This window comes from Muscardinus avellanarius (assembly GCF_963383645.1).
Source record: "Muscardinus avellanarius genome assembly, chromosome: 1".
NCBI lineage: Eukaryota > Metazoa > Chordata > Mammalia > Rodentia > Gliridae > Muscardinus > Muscardinus avellanarius.
The window spans coordinates 192096310-192117733 of NC_137786.1; the positions used below are offsets into that span (position 1 = coordinate 192096310).

Here is a 21424-nt window from a genome sequence, read left to right on the forward strand (position 1 = left end):
TTGGAAACAGGGTTTCTTAAGCCAGTGCAGCTGGCTTCGAACCTGCGTGATCCTCCTGTCTCCAACTCCCAAGTGCAGGGATTACAAGCGTGCGCCACCACGCCCGTTTTTTTTTTTTTTCTTTTTTTTCTTTTTTATTTTTTCTCTTATTCTCACAAGACACTGGCTCAAGGAGACAAAAGGACTTATCCACAGTCACACAACTAAAAAATGACAGGTACCCTGTCGCTCTTAGGACTGCAGTTCTCTAATCCTGGCCACAGCTGGAGCGGGAGCGTGCCAGCCTTCCCTTTCAGCTGTGATCTATACTCAGAGCCAGGGAGTCACCAGCCTCCAAGGCCTCTTTCAGTATCAGAGGCTGGAAGCCAGGTTTGGTGTGGAAGTGAGTTAAACCATGCAGGGCACAGGTGTTGTCACATCTGACCCTCGGCATCCACACATGGTCTCCAGTGGCAGCACAAGATGCCATCTCTGACACTATTTTTTACACAACAAACCAATTCCTCCCTCAGCTGATGATCCAAGGATCCTCCACCTACCAATTAGTAAACAGTGTGTTAAAGGCTTTGCAAAACATTTCACATAATCCTCAAAACTCTCCTGGGATGTGGGAAGGAGAGAGGGAAATATCCTTTTCCTATTTAACAGACAAAGGAGCAGACAAGAGAGGTGCTAGGACACAGAGTAAGTAGCTGAGACTGAGTTTGAACCCAAGTCAGCAGAAAAGATACTACACACTACCTGTTCCAATTAACCCTTCATTCTTTCTCCCCTCATCTCTGTAAACCCATAGCACACAGGCCTGGAAAAATGTTCCCTTTTCCCCTTCACCAGAGACAGTACAAACTCCAGAGAGGAATTTTTTGTATTTGCAAACCAAGGCTACAGAGGCTACTAGGGTCATTACTCTACTTCTTCTGATTTTATCTGATTCAGAACAAACCTTCAGAATATTCTTACCCTAAGCCTGGTGTGGCAGCGCACGCTTGTAATCCCCGCGCTTGGGAGGCGGAGACAGGAGGATCGCGCAGGTTTGAAGCCAGCCTCGCTGGCTTAAGAGAACCTGTTTCCAAATAAAAAATATATAAAATAGGTCTGGGAGTGTAGTCCGGAGGTAGAAGGGCTTCCAGGAACCCCAGTACCACCAAGAAAAAAAAAAAAAAAGAATATTTTTAACCTAGAAAAAGGGTCCCTGCACAACTGCTGCTGAAGAACACGATAATAACCACCAACAACAACTCACAGCCTCTTTTAAGAGGGAGGGGAGAGTCTAAGCAAAGGCACTGGTGCTGACAGACAGGCTGCCCCTTTTCCCAAGCTGCAGAGGGAGAGTGAGGCCCCAGGACAAAGGCCTTGCTGGGCTGATAGGGACTCACCCTAGCCTGCTCCACCCAGGGCAGACAGTAGAGACAAGACACACAGAGGGTCTGACTCCACCACACACAGTGACCCTGAGCCCCCTCACCACAATCCACGGTGTTCTAATAACTGCATCACACTTTTCTCAGCCTCAACTCACAGTGCCTAAAGCCGCTACTACCTACCTACTCTTTGCCGAATCACCTTTGGTGGCTTCCCCAGGCAGTGGGTAGGCCATTATCAACGAGTGTCCAGCCAGGGCCAGCAGGCCAAAAGGTAAGCACACATTACATGACAGGCTTGGGCAGACTTCCCATGACAGAAGTCTTCCAAGCCCTCAAAACACACAAAAGACCAGCAGATCTCAGAGCACAGTCCGAGAAGGCAGCACACTGAAAGCCAGAGCCTTGTATGCTGGGGGAGTTAGTATACACATCACAAACCACGTGGAGAGATAGGTGGCATAGATTCCCCAACTGCCCAGGGTAGCAGCCCCCCTCAGTCATTTTCTCCCTGGAAGGCTAGGGTGCTATGGGGCTGTGTGTCTCTGGGCAGCCATCAGAGCAGGGTAGCCCATAGATACCACAGCCAGGAGGCAGGTGAACCCAGCAGGCCAAGTCTCTGAGTAAGCAGACAGAAACACTCGGGGGAGGGATTTGGGGAGCCTGTTACAGACCACCTCTGTGATCTGGTGCACGGCCCTCCCCTGCACCCACCTCCCATAAGCCCACTCTATTCTCCCCCTCCCTTGTATAAGCCCAGCACCCTCTTGCTCTCCCAAGAGTATCAACTTACAAGATGCTCTCTATCTTCTCATCACATTTAAACTACAAATCCTTCAGTTTGCAGGGCTGAGTACTCTCTCCTAAATTGGCAACAATGGGTTAGCTTCTCGCGTCTCCAGACGGGCTGAGTTTGGCAACTCTTAGGCCTGCCTCCAACCAGCCTCCACTCATCCTCCGGGCCCAGCCTCATCCACACCCTCCGCTTAGGGCCTGGGCCTTTCCACCAACATTGGTTACGGCCCACCCAGAAAACAGCCCAGCACCCAGAGCACACCTTGTGCTTCCTGGTAGAATTCACTCTCTCCCTGCCAACAGGGGAGGGAAAATGAAACTGTGGAGGGAGGAGCTTTCCTCCGCCCTCAGATTCCCCTTGGGGACTCCCACTTCCTGTCCAAGAGGGAACTGGGAGAGGCAGGTGAGGTGACCACCTGCCAGAGCCTTTGCCTGTGCCCAAGTCCCACGGACCTGGGCGAGGCACTTGTGGCGTCTGGCACTGGGGCCAGGACAGGTTAGCATATTTTCAGAAGACTTCAGAACTCTGCAGGCTGAGGCAACTTCAGCCCCATACACCTGGGATAGGAGTGAGATTGGTTTCCAAAGGAGGGAGGTACAGACTGTTCCAAAGAAAATGAAAACTGGAGGATGCTTCCTTCCTTCCTTCCTCCCCGGAGGGAAAGCGGGGACCACCCCCATAGACAGGGAAAGGGTGATCCCTTAGCAGAGGGCTGGTTGGGGGAAGCCCGGCATGCTTCTCAGGAAATAGACTACCAGACCTTGAGCTTAAACCTTAAGCTAAAAGAGACTGGGGGGGGGGGGGGGGGCAACCCACCAATCTCGTTTCCAGATTCCCTCTCCCCAGCCTAGACACATTAATAATTAACTTGCCCACCCGGGAGCTCTCCCGCATTGCCATAAAAGATGAGTAATGGAACCGGAGCCCCTGCCCGTGCCCGCCCGCGGGCTCCGAGGCTGGGGCTGGGACGGTGCGGGTAACAAAGCCTCCGCATTCCTCCCGGAAGGTGTGTCTGAAACCAGAGCTGTCACCGGCCGGAGGGGACCCCTTACCTGGTCTTCAGCCGGCGGGCAAGTGAGAGCGCAGAGGCGCGGAGGAGGGGGGGTGGGGCGGGCACGGCGGTGCGGAAAGGCGGCGAGGTCACCTCTGCCCACCTCCCGACCCCCACCCACTCCGCGGGGCCGTGGGACCCCAGCCACAGCTGGTTTCGGGAAGCCGCGCGGTGCGCCCAGAGATAATCCTGTTACCCCGAACGCCGCCTATACTTGGAGACCCGATCCTGAAAACAAGGCATCTCCCTCGGCTCTCTTCCCGACGAGTAACCAAAGCCCGGGCTCCATGAATCCTCTCGCTGGAACTCCAGGGGCGAGCTGCGGCTCCCACGCCCGTGGCCGGCCGGGCACCGGCGGCTCTGGTCACGCCGCGCCCAGACACAAAGCACCGGGCGCAGCCCCGCACCCCGGGTCCTCCAGCCGCAGACCCGCCAAAGTTAGGGCGCGTGCACACACCTGCGGGCCCCCCTCGGCAGCTCCGGCCAGCCCCCCGGGGCGGCGGGGCACGCGTCCCGGGGCGGGCAGCGCCGCGGCTCCATGCGCCGCTCCACGGCCGGGCAAGGGCCACGGGTCAGCAGCGCTCGGCGACCGAGCCCGCCGGGGCCTCACCGCGCCCGCGGCGCATCGCGCGCCCTCCTCGTCCTCGCCCTCCTCGTCCTCGCCCGCGCCTTCCCGAGGCACCCACACCCACTTGACATCAGCGCCGAGCAAAGGCGGCGCGGCGCCAGGCGGCGGACCCCGGCCGTGCAGAGCGCACCCCGGGTGCTGCCGCTCGGCCGGGACGGCGCGTCCCAGCGCCGCACATTCCTTCCCTTGCAGAGGATGCTGCGAGCGCGGGGCGGTCGGGAGGTGGAGGAGGGGAGGGAAGCCCGCGGAGGGGCAGGACCTGAGGCCTCCCGGCGGCGCCACTCTGGCGCCCAGCCAGCCACTAACAGACCTGGCAGCCCTTGCCGCAAGTGCCCATCCACTGTGAAGACCACGCGGTGGGTGACCGGGTCTGCAGTTCTCTCCCTGCTAAGAGCCCTCTGAGGGCCCTGACCTTGAATTCTCTTCCCCAGAGCGATTAGAGGAAGCCCCTCTTTAACAACCCCAACTAGATTGCAGGGGATGAATCTGACAAGCCAGGAAAGGATGCTTGGTTGGACGTGGTTGCTGACCCCATGCCCCAGGAGGCCACATTCTGGTACCCAGAGAAGCAGCTATACCCTCTGGCTTGGCTCACACTGGCAGCCTCAACTGTGTCTCCTTCCTTTTGCTCTTCTCTCAATGTCCTTGGCAGTCAGAGACCCCTCTCCTGGTTCTGCAAGCAATCAGCACCACCCAGCAACCCACACACACTCTGATTCCATTCCTTAGCATCTATCCAAACATTCAAATGTTCAAACGTAAATAATGCTCAGTATGTGCCAGGAGCAAAAGATAGAAGATAAAGTTCCTGCACTCACAGCCCTATGGTCTAGTCAAGAGAGAGAGAGAGATGAGATTAAACAGAAAACAAAGTCATTGCAATGGTCACAAGGGTAGCAAAGGTAAAAGATGTTACAAGAACACACAAGGCCTTAAACTGTCTTGGCAGTCAGGAAAGGCCTCCCTGAGGAAGTGACAGGAAGCTGCTGAGGCACCAGGAGGAAAGTTCAGGCAAAGACACTGGTTATTAAGGTGTAAACACACCCCCACTTACTGGTGGAGAGTACCAGGGACACCTGGGCTCTCCTCCAGGAGGGGTACATGGGGGCTCACAGACCCTGGAAGACAGCTAACATCAGTCCAAAGACTCTCTTCTCTCCTTTTCTCTGACCTCTGCGGTCTCACCTCAATGAAAGCACTGAACAGGGAGTCAGGAACCTTCATCATCAGTTTGCTGCGTGACCCTAAAGAAATCCCTTCCACTCTCTGGTTTCAGTGTTCTCTCTAAAATGAGGGGTTGGATTAGGGGGTTCTCAATCTATTTTATAAGCTCATATTCTCTTTTGGATAAATATATAAATGTCATTCCCATTCCATAGTTTCTATAAGATACTGAATTGTTTTCCAAATCAAAAATGATACTGAATATACTTTTTAAAAATTGCAACATGCCCCTCAAGCATTTAGTAATATGTTGTTTTTCCGATGTCTGCTGAAGATAATTTAGGGCAGGGTAAAGAAATGGCCTCCAAGCTCATCTGCCTGTTATCTGTCTCCCTCTCCCACAAGAACCCAGCTACCAGCAGGTAGCATCTCCAGCCTTGTTTCTTTTATTCTTTCCGGGATAAAATGGCCGAGCAATGAACAAAACCCTGGGGTCATTTAAAAAAAAAAAAAAAAAAAACAGGCATGCGGTGAAAGACTCTTTTCAATGATAATTTTCAGTGGTTCCAGGAAATAGATACTTTGAAGGAAGCATACAATGTTTCAGGTATTATAATCTGGTAATATAAATTAAAAGTCTTAAAAATGTTCATATCAGCCAGTTGTGGTGACACATGCCTATAATCCCTGTAGTTGGGAGGCTGAGACAGGAGGGTTGCAACTTAGTGAGACTGTCTGCAACTTAATGAGACCCTGCTTCAAAAACTGAAAGTTGAGATAGAGTTGGGGTACAGCTCAGAGGGCAGAATGCCCTGAGTTCACCCCAGAACAACAACAAAAAACATGTCCATAATCCAGGCATGGTGGGACACATTTGTAATCCCAGTATTTGGGAAGCTGAAACAGAAGGATTGCAGGTTCATAGCCAGTCTCCGCAACTTACTGAGTCCTACAATTTAGTGAGACCCTGCTTCAAAATAAAAAATGAGGTAGGTCTGAGAGTGTAGCTCAGAGGTAGAATGTCCCTGGGTCCAATCCTCAGAACCACACACACACAAAAGTTCACATCCTACAAACTATCAATTTCACATCTAAATATTTATCCACAAGACATAGCAATAGATGGGGCACAATGATTTACACATAAAAATGTCCGTTTAACAAAATAATATCAAATAATTGCAAATGACCCAAATATATAACAGGAGATATAACAGGAGATTGGTTAATAAGCATCCTCAGTTAATGTTCATACTTACAATGAAATACATATATCTTTAAAATTATATACCTAAAATATTTACAGTGGAATAAATCCAAAAAGGATGCAAAACAAATAATCGCAAGTGTGTGTGTGGTGTGTGTGTGTGTGTGCGTATGTGTATGTGTGTGTGCGCTTGTACCACCTGGGGACGTGGCTTGGGTGGTGAGCACTTTCTGTGGAGTTATGCTGTACCTTTTTCCCCACTGTTGACTCAGGACCTATGTCCTAAAGCAAAACGCATTGCCACTGTCACATGTCACCCTCACAAGTAAATCTATTAGCCACATTAAAGTATAAACCTTAATATTAAAACAAGAATGGAATAAACAAGCAGGAACACCACTTAGTTCTTCATCACCATCCACTCACCACTAGAGATTTAATAGTAATTTTAAAGGAAAATAGTTTTGCCCCCAGACTTTTCATTTCATATAGCGCTTTTTTTTTTTTTTTTCCCAGTATGAGGGATGGAACCCAGGGACATTTTACCTCTGAGCTACACCCACAGCCCTATTTTTTATTTTTTATTTTGAAACAGGGTCTCACTGGGTTGCAAAGAGCCTAAGTAGCTGAGATGTCCTCAAACAACAATTCTCCTATCTCAGCCTCCCGCATACTAGAATTATAGATGTGTGCCATCATGCCTATTCATATAAATTGTTTCAGTTATTCTTTCTTTGAGTAGCTCAATGGTGTTCCAACTTTATTTTATTTTTGTAGTATTGGGGATTGGATCCAGAGGCATCCTTCCTCCAAGCTATAATATCCCTATCTCTCCCCACCTTTTGGAAAATAGGGTCCCTCTATGCTGTGGAGGCCATCCTCAGACCTGCAATCCTCCTATCGCAGCCTCCCAAGTACTAGGATTATAGGCATGTGCCACCATGCCTTGCAGTCTTCCAACTTTAGTGTGCCTAATAATTACTGTCCATGATGGTCTAGGTACACTTGACTTTCCAAGGTTTTTTTGACCTTACAGTCTGATTCTACAACCTAATCACTGTCTGAAAGTTCAGGAAAACAAACAACTAGGATATTTACCAATATCTTAATAATGGGGGAATTAGAGTTGTTTTTTTTTTTTTTTTTTTTTTGTGGTACTAGGAGTTGAACCCAGGGGCATTCTACCTCCAAGCTATACCCCCAGCCCTATTTTTTAATTCTTTATTTTGAAACAAGGGTCTCACTGAGTTGTAGAGGGCCTCAATAAGTAGCTGATGCTGGCCGCGAACCTGTGATGCTCCTGTCTCAGCCTCCCAAGTACTGGAAGTACAAAGGTGTGCCACCATGCACAGCTATAGTTAATTTTCTGTCCTTGGGGTTTTCTGTTTTTGTCAAGTTATCTAACAATAAACATATATTAACTTGGCGATCAGAACATAAAATGCTGCTTTAAAATATCAGGGTTAAAAAAAAGCTGTCTAAAAGATAAACTAAAAAGAAACTCTGCCTTGACTTTTAAAAGGATGACTCTGACCATGCCCTTCCTAGCTCTCCCTTCTGCAAGGTCTGACACTGCCCCAGTTGGTGCCCCAACACCCAAGGACAGATTGTCCATCGTCGCTAGGATACCATGCAGGAAAAACTGGCAAGAAAATTATTTTTACATTACCTCCTAGGCTGTGCTTATAATAATGCTCAGAAGCTTAAGGCTTCCAAAATGAAGCAGCCATGACCTCAGCTAATGGCTCTGTCCCCAACTCCCAAAACCCTCTACCAATATTCTGGGTTCTTAATCAGCTAAGAGCACACAGGTTCCAAAGGACCAAAAACTGTTCAGCTACTTTGCCCAGATCCAGTGCTGCTACCAAGCACACAGGCAAGGGCCCCGTGCATGAGAGCAAGCCATAAATCAGACTGGACATAGCTGATAGCTGGTAGGATGGTCTGTGCCTCAGCTTCCCTGTGGAAAATAGCCTAATGGAGACCCTACTTCACACTTAGGATAGACAAAGTGAGCAGCACCGCCCCAGTGAAGGGTATTATTATTTAATGAATGTATACGTGGAGACTTTTTCAGGGGAAAGGGAAATGGCTAGTTGTGGACTCTTTGGCATATGGCTGTTTAAACTACTGCTTGCCTTGAGTTTTGAGTTCTCCAAGAACCTAGTGTGTTCACAGACCAGAAGAAGGAGCAGAGGTAGGAAAGATAATTGAGATAATTTTCTCTGGCAGCATCAGAAACTCTCAGGACAAGGACAAAGGCAGGTGAATCAAACTTCAAGCTGGGGGTCCAGGTCCCTCAAATCACAATAGGAAAACAAACAAACAAACAAAACACCAGGGCAGGAACTAAAATTGAGGGATGTTTGTATTATTTGGCCACTTAAATTCAATAATCTTTTAGTCCCCTACCAAGCACTGCAAATACTTACATTCTGTGCTCAAAATAAAACGCATGACTTACAAGCCAGACTGAGCTGCCATTAGGTTACATTTTAAATCCACCTAGAGTCTAATCAAGCTAATTTTACTGTTATTGTGTCTACTAAAACATGCAGGCTTTGTTAAGAGAGGGGAGGAAAGCAGACACCAAGGCCTTGAAATTTTGATTGTTCCAAAATTGTTTCTGGGAAAAAAGAAGGGTTATGAAGCTGGAACTCAGTGACCAATGGGAAATAGTTAAAGATGAGGCTGGGAAGGTGGGTTAGCAGAGGTTGACAGAGCCTTGCATATCTCACAGGAATTAGGGTTCTCTTCCAAAGGCAATATGAAGCCATGTGTGTGTGGTTTTTGTCTGTTTTGTTTGTTGTTGTTTTCCTTTTGTGGTACTGAGGATTGAACTCAGGGGCATTCTACCTCTGTGCTATGCCCCCAGCCCTATTTTATATTTTATTTTGAAACGGGGCCTCACTAAGTTGTGGAGGACCTCAATAAATTGCTAAGGATGGCTGCAAACCTGCAATCCTCCTGTCTCAGCCTCCCAGGTACTGAGATTACAGTATCTTATACTATAACCTTCCTCTATGGGTTAAAAGAAAGAAGAGACATGATATGATTTGCTTCCTAAAAACACTTCTGAGCCGGGCGTGGTGGTACACGCTTGTCATCCCAGTATTTGGGAGGCTGAGACAGTAGGATCCGGGTTCATGGACAGCCTCAGCTACTTAGTGAAGCCCTTTGCAACTCAGTAAGACCCTATTTCAAAATAAAGAATAAAAAATTAGGGCTCGAGATGTAGCTCAGAGGTAGAATGTCCCTGGATTCCATCTCCAGTACCGAAAAAAAAAAAAAAAATTCTGTAAACTGGGTATGGCGGTGCATGCTTATAATCCAAGTACTTGGAAAGCTGAGATAGCAGATTCATGGCCAGCAACTTGTGAGGCCCCTGGAACTTAGTGATATGCTGTTTCAAAATAAAGAATACCAATATCAATCTCGGTACTCTGTATATGGAAGGGGAGGATGAGAAAGAAGCAGGGGTACCAAGTAGTGTGTGTGTGTGTGTGTGTGTGTCACTGTTAACATGATTTACTTTATGATGTGAGACAACAATGCACCAATAAAAGCATATTAAAAATTTCTGTAGCTTCAGCTGGGCGTGGTGGCGCACGCTTGTAATCCCCGCACTTGGGAGGCTGAGACAGGAGGATCGAGCAGGTTCAAAGCCAGCCTCAGCTACCTAGTGAGGCTCTCAGCAACTTCGTGAGACCCTGTTTCCAAATAAAATATAAAATAGGTCTGGGAGTATAGCCTGGAGGTAGAAAGCCTCTGGGTTCCACCCCCAGTACCACACACACACAAAAAAATCTGTAGCTTCTAGATAAAAAAATAGCTAGGGGATTAGGAATAATAAATAAAACCCAGTATTTATTCATTGCTTAACAGTGTGTTCTTAACTATCCTGATACCTTTATATGTATAACCTCCTTTAATCATGAAAATCTTTTGATATGAGTACATTATTATCCCAATTTTACAGATGCCAAAACCTCGGCACAGAGATTAGGGGACTTGGCCATCTCAGTCAGTAAGGGTAGGTCCAGTATGCAAAGCCAGTTTAACTGCAGCACCACTAGCAATGCCTTTAAAAAGAAGCAGGGAGCGGGCTTGATGGCACACGCCTGCAAGCCCAGCATTTGGGAGGCGGAGACTGGAGTTCAGGACAGCATCAGCGACTTAGCAAGGCCCTTCACAGCTCAGAGAAACCCTGTTTCAAAAAAAAAAAAAGCTTAAAAAATATGGCTGGGGGTGGAGCTTAGAGGTAGAATGCCCCTGGGTTCCATCCCAGTGCAGCAAAAAAAAAAAAAAAAGGAGTTGTGGGGGGGGGGGGCAGGCATAGTGGCGCACACTTGTAATCCCAGCATTTGGGAGGCTGAAACAGGAGGATCGCATTTTGCAGACAGCCTCAGCTACTTAGTGCTATTTTGCAACTCAGTGAGACCCTGTTTCAAAATAAGAATAAAAAATAGGGCTGGGGGTGTATCTCAGAGAGAATGCCTGTGGGTTCCATTCCCAGTACCACAAAAAAAAAAAAAAAGGAAGGAAGGAAAGAAGGGAGGGAGAGAAAAAGAAAAGAAAAAGAGGGAGGAGATGGGCATGGTGGCACACACTCGTAATCCCAGTACTTGGGAGGCTAAGACAGGGAGATCACAGGTTCACAGCCCACCTCAGCTATTTGGTGAGGCCCTCTGCAACTTAGTGAAACCCTATTTCAAAATAAAGAATAAAAATAGGGCTGGGGGTGTAGCTCAGAGGTAAAATGCCCCTCGGTTCAATCCCCAGTACTGCAAAAGAAGATGAGGAGGAGGAGGAGGAAGAGGAGGAAGAGGAGGAGAAGGAAGGAAGGAAGGAAGGAAGGAAGGAAGGAAGGAAGGAAGAAGAAAAAGTAGGGAGCCAGGCATGGTGGTGCATACTTGTAATCCCGGTACTTGGAAGGTAAGACAGGAGGATTGCAGGTTCAAAGCCAGCCTCAGAAATTTAGTGAGACCCTGTTTCCAAATAAAAATAAAATAGATCTGGGGGTAAAATCCAGAGATAGAAGGCCCATGGCTTCCATCCCCAGTACCACAAAAAAATAAATTAACAAGTAAAATAAAAGGAAGTGGGGACAAGTTGGGAGCTGAGTAAAGAGGCCCTTGCAACAGCACAGCCGAGATAGGACGAGGCTGGGCACGAAGGCCAGGGTGGAAAAGCTGAGAGGGATTCAGCCTGATGACATGACCTGGTGGTGGAGCCCATGGGACTTACTGATGGGATTCATGGCAGGAGTGAAGGAAAGAGAAAACACAGAGGACTTCCGGGTTCTAGATTTGAATAACTGAATGGATGCTAGTGCTTTCCTGAGATGATCAAGCCTGGGGGAAGAAAACAACCAAAGGACAAGGTAGGCATTAAAACTAATCACAATCTATGCCGGGCATGGTGGCGCACGCTTGTAATCCCCGCGCTTGGGAGGCAGAGACAGGAGGATCGCGCAGGTTCGAAGCCAGCCGCGCGCGCTGGCTTAGGAGACCCTGTTTCCAAAATGAAAATGTAAAAATAGGTCTGGGAGTGTAGCCCAGAGGTAGAAGGGCTTCCAGGAACCCCAGTACCACCAAAAAAAAAAAAAAAAAAAAAAAAAAAAAAAAACTAATCACGATCTGTGTTTTTGGACTTATCTGGTAGATGGCCAAGTGGAGAAGACAAGACAGCAGTGAGCTGCAGTAGCTTCCATTCAGGGGAGCGATGGGGAGAGATAGTCGGTGTTATGTCCCTGACTGTCCCCAGACTCCTTACTGGGGGTATAGGGAGCATGGCTTTTCCAGCTGTGGACCTCTGGCTGCCTGTGACAGCAAGGGCAGAACCCCATCTCACACAAGATGATAACTCACCCTGAGGCTAAGAGCATCCTACCCAGCCCACCCTGTGATCCAGGCAAGTCTGCATTCCGGCTCCACACTCTGCCCCAGCTACTGGGTCCTATCTAAGCAGCATTCTTGCAGGATGAGCTCCAGGCCAGGCACCCAGAAGGCAACACCCAGCACTCTGGCACTGGAGCAGAGGCTGGAGACAGGCGCTGTAGAAGGAAGGTTATCGAGCATCCTGACAGCCTGTGAGAAAAGGACTTCTGCAGCCTCGTCCACTTCAATGCTCCTTTTTTTGGTCCTCCTATCATTGCAGCCCATCCGGGTGTGAGGCCTTGGAGCCACTTTCAAGGGCTTGAGTGCCATGATAATGAAAGGTTCCCAAAATAAGCTTCTCATATTCAGTCTTCCCAAATGCCCAGTCGCCGCCCAGGTTTCAGCATTTCCAGGAAAATACCAGCCTCCCTTGCTAAAATACTTTCCTACGGATACCTCCTTGGCTCAGAGGAAGTGGGAACATCCTGGAGGTCAGGTAGAGGTTGAAAGGAAAAAAGGCAATTTTTGAAGTTCAGGCTGAAATGTCAGGAGCACAAAGCAGCCCCTGTTTACACAGAGCTTTCCAAAACCAAGAGCGGCTTCCAATAGCTTTAAAAAACGGCGTCAACTTGCCCAATGAAATGGCTTTTTAGCGTAACAGAAATAGTACCAGACTGTTCTCATTCTCTTCGTCTCCTTAGACTTAATTTCCTAATATAATTTGTTCTCGCTGGTCCTAATTGTTTTATTTTTATGCATATTTTATTCCTTTCCCTTAAGCTGCCTAGAATACATTGTGGAACAGTAAAAAAGCAATAAATACAGAGAAAAATAGTGCACAGTCCTGACATTCCTGAATAGTAAATTTTCAGGTCCATATAATCAATAAAGGTTGCTTATGTAGATAGTAAGGGGGAAAATACCCTAACTGATATGTAAAATACTTTGAAATTTTTGTTTCTTTATATATAAAAAAGGGCCTGGTTATAATTAGCACCTGTATCTTTATATGTTTTTCTTCCTAATTGCCTACACAGTAATGTATGGGAAAAGTGAGTGGAATCATGTGTATTACATGTGTATGGGTGATTTTGTGGCTATTACCATTCAAACCAGAAACAACAGGACGCCAGTTCAATAACTGTGCTACTTCATCTTCCAAATACGACTTGTCAAAGCCACTGCAGGGAAACAGAAATAAGACTCAATCTAAATGTATCTACGAATGAGGCTGGGACCCGTCGGTTCTTCTCTGGCGGGTGTGGGGAGGTAAAGACGTGTCGAAGCCGACTGCCGCTACCCTCCCGTGTCCTCCAGCAGAAGCCAGCTTGTGAATGTGAAACAGTCAGTGGCCTGGCAGTGCAACTTCAGAGACATAAAAATTATTAGGTTTTCTAAGTCACTGCCAAGAGCCAGAATCTTTACTGCAACTAGTGGGCCAAAGATAGAACCCCAAGGCCTGTCACATTTACAAATATCTTCCTAACTGCCTTCCTTGGGGATACTTGCTCTCTTACGCCCACCCGAACGTAGCAATTATTCAGATAGGGCCAGCTCATGTTTTTTTAGGAGGCTGGGTCCCCCCGGGGAGCAACGAAAAGGTGGTATTTTATTTTTTGTCTAGAATGTTTTAATCACCAGAAGTCACTGGGACCAGTACCTTGGCACTCCGAGAGCACAGAGTGATGACAGATGCTTATAATGCTTACCCTGAGGGCTTGCAACCTTGAGGAAGAACACGAGGATCAAATTATACCTTGTTGCAGTTTGGAAATGTGTTTTACTGCCTTCTGAGTATTTTGAAGACGGACAATCCACGCGGTGCACAGTAGGTGGCAACACTGAGCAAGGAGAACGTCCCATTTGCCACCCTAGCCCGGGAGAGAAAGCTGAATCTTATAATGAACCCCATTCTTAAAAGTAGAACTCTATTAAAATAATGACAACAGGGACAGGGTAATTAAAAAAACACATGCCTGGTGAATTTGGAATCAAAAGCACCGTCAAATGCACTTCTTGGCATGTTGTCATTTCCCACAATCACCGGGCAAATCCAATTATTCCTTGAGACACCCGAGTTGTGCCTCTCATCTCCCTGTCTCCCCAGTGGCTTTTATGAAAATAATATTCGGCTCCTACACTTTAGGAGACAGTGTGACAAGAACAATAAACACATCCACTGCGCGCAGAGACCAGGGAAAATGAATTCTGAGGCTGACATTGCCAGCCCCAGGTGTGGGCTTTCTTTTCCCCAAACTCAAGAAAGACTGGAACACAGCAGCTGTCAGAAAGCAGCAAGGGCCTGTGCCAGAAATACCCTTGCTGAGCTGCTCTAATTGCCAAAAGATAAGAACCCATAACTCACACAGACACTTGTGGCTCAGGCTCAGAAACAGCAGGCAGAAAGGAAAGAACGTAGACTCTGTCCAGACAGGCTGTGCTGCTGAGCTAACCAGCAGCGTGACCTTGAGACAGCTGTTTCCCTCCCCGGTGCCTCAGTCTCCCCCTCTGCGAGGACTAATGGCAGAATTGGGCTTACAGCAGGTGCGCTATAATTCCTTGGAGGGGTGGTCTTTGTTGACAGTTTCTGAAAGGCAATGTAGGTGGAAGGATCTTGGGGTGGAGGTCAAGCTCTCTGGACAAGAGACATTTTGTGCCCTTGGAAGGGCTGAGCCTTCTCTGTGAAGGCACTGTGAAAATCAGTCGCATAAAATCCCTGGCTGTTCTGGTCTCATTCAATTGCTCAAACATCGACTAAGGACTTGTAGTGTACCAGGATGAAGCCAGGCCCTGAGGACAGCATGGCTCTAGACTCCTGAGGGTTACAGCTTGGTGGAGAAGAGAAGCTTTCCAAACAAGCCCATAAGATTGTGTTGACCACTGTTACAAAGGATGGCTACCTGTAACATTCCGTGGCTACCTGTAACATTCCCTGGCTACCTGCAACATTCCGACCTATGATGAGGAAACTGGCTCATCTGAGGAGCCACATGATGAGGAGGGCTTAATCTGACAAGGAAGCTGAAAGCCAGGCCACGGTGGCACACCCCTGTGATCCCAGCGCTTGGGAGGCTCAGAGAGGAGGATTACAGGTTCAAGGCCAGCCTCAGCAACCAAGACCTTCAGGAACATAGTGAAACCCTGTTTCAAAATAAATTTAAAAAAAAACAGGGCTGAAAGTATAGCTCAGAGGTAGACTGCACCTAGGTTTAATCCTTAGCACAAAGAAGAGGAGGAAGAAGAAAGAAGTTGAAGAGGACCTTGTTTATAAGACATTTTAAAAATTAACTTAAAGAAACAAACTAGGAAGCTCTTAGTTACTTCTTAACAACCAGGACATTTTTCTTCTCTAACAGAACATTTCAGAAACCCGACTCTGTTTTCTTTTTATTTTGGCTGCTGGGAAGCTCCAAGACAAAGGTGGAGCTCAGCAGTAGCATGCACCTTCTTTTAATTTTTTTTTTTTTCATGGTACTGAGGGTGGAACCCAGGGGCTTTTCTACCTCTGGGCTATACTCCCAGACCTATTTTATCCTTTATTTTGAAACAAGGTCTCACTAAGTTGCTGAGAGCCTCACTGAGTAGCTGAGGCTGGCTTCGAACCTGTGTGATCCTCCTGTCTCAGCCTGGCTATCATGCACCTTTAGTGCCTGTGTCTTTATATTCTTCATAACCTCCTTGGTTTCTTTTCTTCCTCTCACTTGCATTTCCCCTAGTTCTGATTTTAAATTCCCATTTCTGTCTTCTCCTTGTATCTGGTATTCATGAATCTACAGTGGAAGGAGGTAGGACATAAATGAAGACTTACTAACATTCTTTCTAAGGTTCAGGGGTTGAGCTGGAAGAATGAACAGGATGCCCCTCGTGTCCCTGCCTGGTGTGTTACTCTGAGGCAGATGGACACGTGGCTTAGTCCATTTTTACACAAGCAGTGTGCTCCTCGTGGTGTGGGTGATCTAGCAAGATGGTGCTTTTTCCCAGAGATACTTTATCATGTTATATTTATCCCTAATATGCTTTCCTTTTGCTGATTTTTCTTCTCCAAAATATGCACTGACCTATATATTTATAGTGAGCCTACATTTTGGATATTCTAGCATAGCTGCCCCCTTCCTCTTTTTTCCTATTTTACTCTGAAAAGAACACTTAACTAGGGTTTTCCATTTATATCTCTAAAAGGTACAGCATATATACTAAAACGCCTTCACTAGACTATATATCGTGATTTGGAGTCAACGTTCACATGTGGAAGGCTGAGGACAGGTTGGAAATGGGGTTTTGTGGGAGGAGCTGTTACCACTTTCCACTTTGCCATTTTATCTGCACCTCATTAAAAGAAGTGGGGAGGATATAGAAAACCCTGTCCTGTTCCTGGAATCTTTGTAAATGACAATCAGACAAAATTCCAGGAAACTCAAACTGGCTGTTATCTTTTTTTTTTTTTTTTTTTTTTTCCCTAGTGCTGGACCTCTTTACCCAATGAAAGCTTTGGAAAATCTCCCCCAAGAAAATACATTAACACATTTTTTCTGCAATATAAACACATTTTTTTTTTATTTTTTAGGAGATTCAAAGACCTCCCAAAGGAATATTCACGAGCTTCTTAGGCAGATGCTCCCTAAGAATGGAGCAAACATCTGAAGGTACCAAAGACAGCAGTAGCAAGAACGTTCCAAAAAGATAAAAAGTCTAAACAAGAGTTATATGTAATAAAGAAGCTATGAAGGTTAATAAAAAGAATATGAAAATTTTACTTAGTTATTTTTAAGTGAATCAACTAAAAAATTCCTCCTTGCTACTGTAAAATACAGGTGGAGCAAGAATGCCTGAAGTCTGGGATGCTGGAACGTGAGGGAACCCTGCACAGGGGACTCACAGAGCCCAGGCTTAAACCCGTGCAGCCGCAGCGTGATGTCGGTCGGGCACAGATCACTCAAGGCCACTTGAGTGTTTTTCTTTTTCTCTCCTCATGCTCCTCTTGACCCGCAAGCTCGGTGGCACATACCCCACGACTCCCTCATCCCCCCAGACTTCCCTTCTACTTCGAGCCAAGGATCCCTGGTTTGCTTCAGAGACCAGGGGAGGGAACAGGCTGCCTCTGTCTAAGAGGCAACTGTGGGGCAAAGGAGCTGCCCAGGCAGTGGCTGACGCTGGTGAGGTGCGGAGACCAGCTGCATCCAGGAGACCCAGACATCACACAGTGAGTGAGTCAGAGACCCAGGAGGTCAGAGAATGGCTCTGAGTTTTGCCAAGCCAACGCCAGGGCCACTGCAGCCTAGGACAAGCCAGGCCAGGGAAGGGCCACCATGAAGACGGTTTGGGCGAGTCTGTTTCCCTCTTCACAAACAGCCATAACTTAAACTCTCTTCACCGAGCTGGAACCTCTAGGCCTGTGTCTCCAGCCCCCACCTCTGTGCCGCACAGGAGCACTCTGCGGGAGTAGAAGAGCTTGACTCCGAGTAGGCACTGGTGCCTTTGCTCTCTTTTTCTCTTCCCATAGGCAAGTCCAAGGAGGTCAATGAAAACAAAGTGACTGGCTCCCAAATTAAAACTGGCCGTGGCTTCCCCAGGGCTGCAGTTCCACTAGCTGCCTGGCCCTGAAGTCACATCATTCTACTTCATCCCCAGGAAAGGGAGATTACGGTGCCTGAGGGAAGTGACAACCCAGGTGCCCTCCACTCTCTGGATAGGCAAGTCAATGAAGGAGTGTCAAACCTTCCCCTGGCTCAACCCTAGTGCCACCTGCACACACACACATGCGCGCGCGCACACACACCTATGCTCAAGAAAAGTATTAAAAACAACATCAAAGTGTGTTGGTCCCAGCATGACTGTTCCTTCAGAAGTGGGTACTCCAGCCGGGCGTGGTGGCGCACGCTTGTAATCCCCGCGCTTGGGAGGCGGAGACAGGAGGATCGCGCAGGTTCGAAGCCAGCCGCGCGCGCTGGCTTAGGAGACCCTGTTTCCAAAAATGAAAATGTAAAAATAGGTCTGGGAGTGTAGCCCGGAGGTAGAAGGGCTTCCAGGAACCCCAGTACCACCAAAAAAAAAAAAAAAGAAGAAGTGGGTACTCCAAGGCCGGGCATGGTGGTGCACGCTTGTATTCCTAGCCTTTGGGATGCGGACACCAGAGGATCGCAGTTTGTGGACAGTCTCAGCTACTTAATGGGGCCCTTCGCAACTCAGTGAAAGCCTGTTTAAAAAAAAAAAAAGAAGCCGGGTGTGGTGGTGCACTCTTGTAATTCCAGTACTTGGAAGGCTGAGATAGGAGGATTGAGCACTTTCGAAGCCAGCCTCAGTTACTTAGTGAGGCTCTCAGCAATTTAGACCCTGTTTCCAAACAAATATAAAGTAGGTCTGGAAGTATAGCCTGGAGGCAGAAAGTCCCTGGGTTCTATCCCCAGTACCAAAAGAAAAAAGAAAAAGAAAAAAAGAAATTGGTACCCCAGGGTGCTCAGATGATCAGGTTACCCCCTAGGATTTCCTTAACCAGTTGGATCAAATTGTTAAAGACCAAACAGAGGCTCCAAAACCTCAGAGCTAAAAACAATCTTCAAAACCACAAGCCCAAGGCTCATCCCTGCTGACTGGTCATCCGACTGGGACACCTCCATTGATGACTCGTTAGCTCTCAAGGTAAACCACTCCATCTCTGGACAGCTCTATTGAAGGTCTGGCTGTCTGTTGTTTTTCTCTAAAAGAAAAGATTATTTCCAAGGCACTCAAGACCAACAAAACCCATGGAGAGAAACACCACAGAAGAGTCTGAGTCCATTTTTCCTTCTGCCATCCTGGGGAGCTTTTTATTTGAACTACTGACTTGTAATCTCTAGAACTAGAAGCGATATCAACAACAGAAGTGATATCAACATTTACAGGGCGGAGCATTTGTGGCATATGCTAAGACCTTGACAGGTACTATCCCATTTAATACACTTAATCCTCATGCTCTTCTTTGAGCAAGATATTTATTACCTTCTTATACATGTAAGAATGAAGCAGAGCATTTATGTAACTTTCCCAAGGTGATGCAGTGAAGAGGGGGGATTAACTAGAAATGAAACCCAAGATTTTGCATTTACTTGTTCATTAGCAAAACGCTTTAAAAAGTAGACTTAGTGGGCATGGTGGCACATGCTTGTAATCCCAGTACTTGGGAGGCTGAGAAGGACTGCAGGTTTGTAGCCAGTCTCAGTAACTTACTGAAGCTCTCAGTAACCTAGTGAGATCCTATTTCAAAATTAAAAATAAAATAGGGCTGAGTGTATAACTCAGAGGTAGAATCCTCCTGGGTTTACCAACACTCCCCCTCAAAGAAGTAGACTCTTGCCCAAACCTAATACATAAAATAAAGCAGCTCTACGTGTGAAGGCTCCCAGAGCAGTCCACAGAGATTGATATCATAATTAATCAATGCAATCTCAGGCTCCTCCACTGAAAGCTCTTCCTGAGGGGACAGCTGCTGTGTGTTCAGGACCAGGCTCCTGCGCAGCACTGGGCACACGGAGGCCCGTAGAGGGTCAGGCTAACTCAATGAATCCAGCGTCTACAGGGCACTGCCTGTGTGCTAGGCACTGTTCCAAGGACCTTGCATTTATTCACTCAACAGGCCCTATCCAGGTTTTGCAGATAAGAACACTGAGACACAGGGTGCTCAGTGGCTCTCCCAAGGTCACACAGCTGAATTCAAAGTCAAACCCAAAGGGTCAGACTCTGTGCCTCCCTGAGCATATGGAACCAGCCTAGTCCTTAGACTAGATCTGCGGAGAAAGACTGAGGTCTGCAGGACTCATTTGAGGCTCATGCAAACAGCTAACGGCAGGAAACCTGAATCTTGGCTGGGTCTCTGCCATCAACCACATCAGCGCCCCTGACACCCCATCTTTCCTTTCTCCTGTGCTCCTCCTGGGGTCCCACTGTGAGGCAGACAAGAGCCCTATTAGGATAGCCGCTTCAGAGATGAGGGCACGGCTCTGAATGCTCAGCCATGCTGCTGTTCACAGAGAAATGCAATGCCCAGCATCCTCCTCAGCGCGGCCACTGCTCAGGAGCTGAGTCTGCTCTCCTGTCTCATGTTGTGAGTGCCCACCTAGGTCTCACACATTATAATCCCAAAACAAGGCTGGGCATGGTGGCGCACACTTGTAATCCCCACGCTGGGGAGGCTGAGACAGGAGGATCACGCAGGTTCGAAGCCAGCTGAGGTGGCTTAAGAGACCATGTTTCCAAAATAAAAATATAAAAAATAGATTTGGGAGTGTATAAAAAATAGATTTGGGAGTGTAGTCCAGAGGTAGAAGGGTTTCCAGGAACCCCAGTACCACCAGAAAAAAAAAAAAAAGAGAGAGAGACCCTGTTTCCAAATAAAATATAAAATACATCTGGGAGTGTAGCCCGGAGGTAGAAAGAAGGCCCCTGGGTTCCATCCCCAGTACCACTAATCATCATCATCATCGTCGTCGTCATCATCATCACCATCACCATCATCCCAAAAGGACTTCAGGGGAAGAGAGCAAAGGAATAGAGTTGCCAGAGCGAAGGCCAAACAGGATAAGGGAGAGGGTGATAAAGAGAAGGGTGAGCGGTGCTTCCTTGGTGTTTCATAGCAGTTTGATCCCAAGCCCACAGTTTAAAAGTAAATTGCAGCCGTGCAATAAAACACAAGTCCTCCACGTAGAAAACTTTCTTCTCTCCCCTCTCCAAGATGTTAAAACACAATCTCTTAAGATAGTAGAAAAACTACTAAATGCCCTTTAGATCAGATTTCATAAAATTCTCACTTCACAGAAAGCACCAGTGACCCTGCTAACATTCCAGGTCAATTTAAGCCTCAAAGTAACTGTTCAGGACATCCACTTCAAACTGAAGGCCTGCCTTTTGACCTTGCAAACACTATAAACTTTTTGAATTGGCCCCCAAAGCTGACTTAGAAATCTAAAAAAGCACAATGTCACATATGCAATTTCAAACTTTCTAGTATAGCCACATTTTTTCAAAGTAAAAAGAAAGCCAGGCACAGTGGCACACGCCTGTCATCCCAGACATTAAGAGGCTGAGATAGGAGGATTGCAGGTTCCAGCCCAGCATGTGGTAACTTGGTTAGAAGCTGTTGCAAAATTTTTAAGAAAGGGGGGGGGGTTGGGGGTATTTAGCTCAGAGGTGAAATGTAAAATGCCCGTGGGTTCAATTCAGGGGAGAGGTGGATTGAGGCTGTGTGTGTGCGTGCATGTGTACATGCGAGTGTGCTAATGGGTAATCCTAGTCCTTGGGAGGCTGAGATAGGATGATTGCAGGTTTGAAGACAGCCTCAGCAACACAGCAACAGAGCAACATAGTGA

The 21424-nt window shown here is 47.4% G+C and overlaps 1 protein-coding gene across 4 annotated transcripts in view; it reads right to left on the bottom strand.

Annotated features, from left to right (window-relative positions):
• The window catches only part of PLEKHA7 (pleckstrin homology domain containing A7), a gene marked incomplete at both ends in the record, with an annotated part of 246813 nt that overhangs the window by 135123 nt on the left and 90266 nt on the right, over positions 1–21424 (bottom strand). Inside the window, one exon of one of the 4 annotated variants that reach the window (XM_080697926.1) lies at positions 3666–3748. The exons of the other annotated variants lie outside the window; for them this stretch is intronic. Coding sequence (XP_080554052.1) covers positions 3666–3748 — 83 coding nt within the window. Of the gene's footprint in view, positions 1–3665; positions 3749–21424 lie in introns of those variants that run through there. 4 annotated transcript variants of the gene reach the window in all.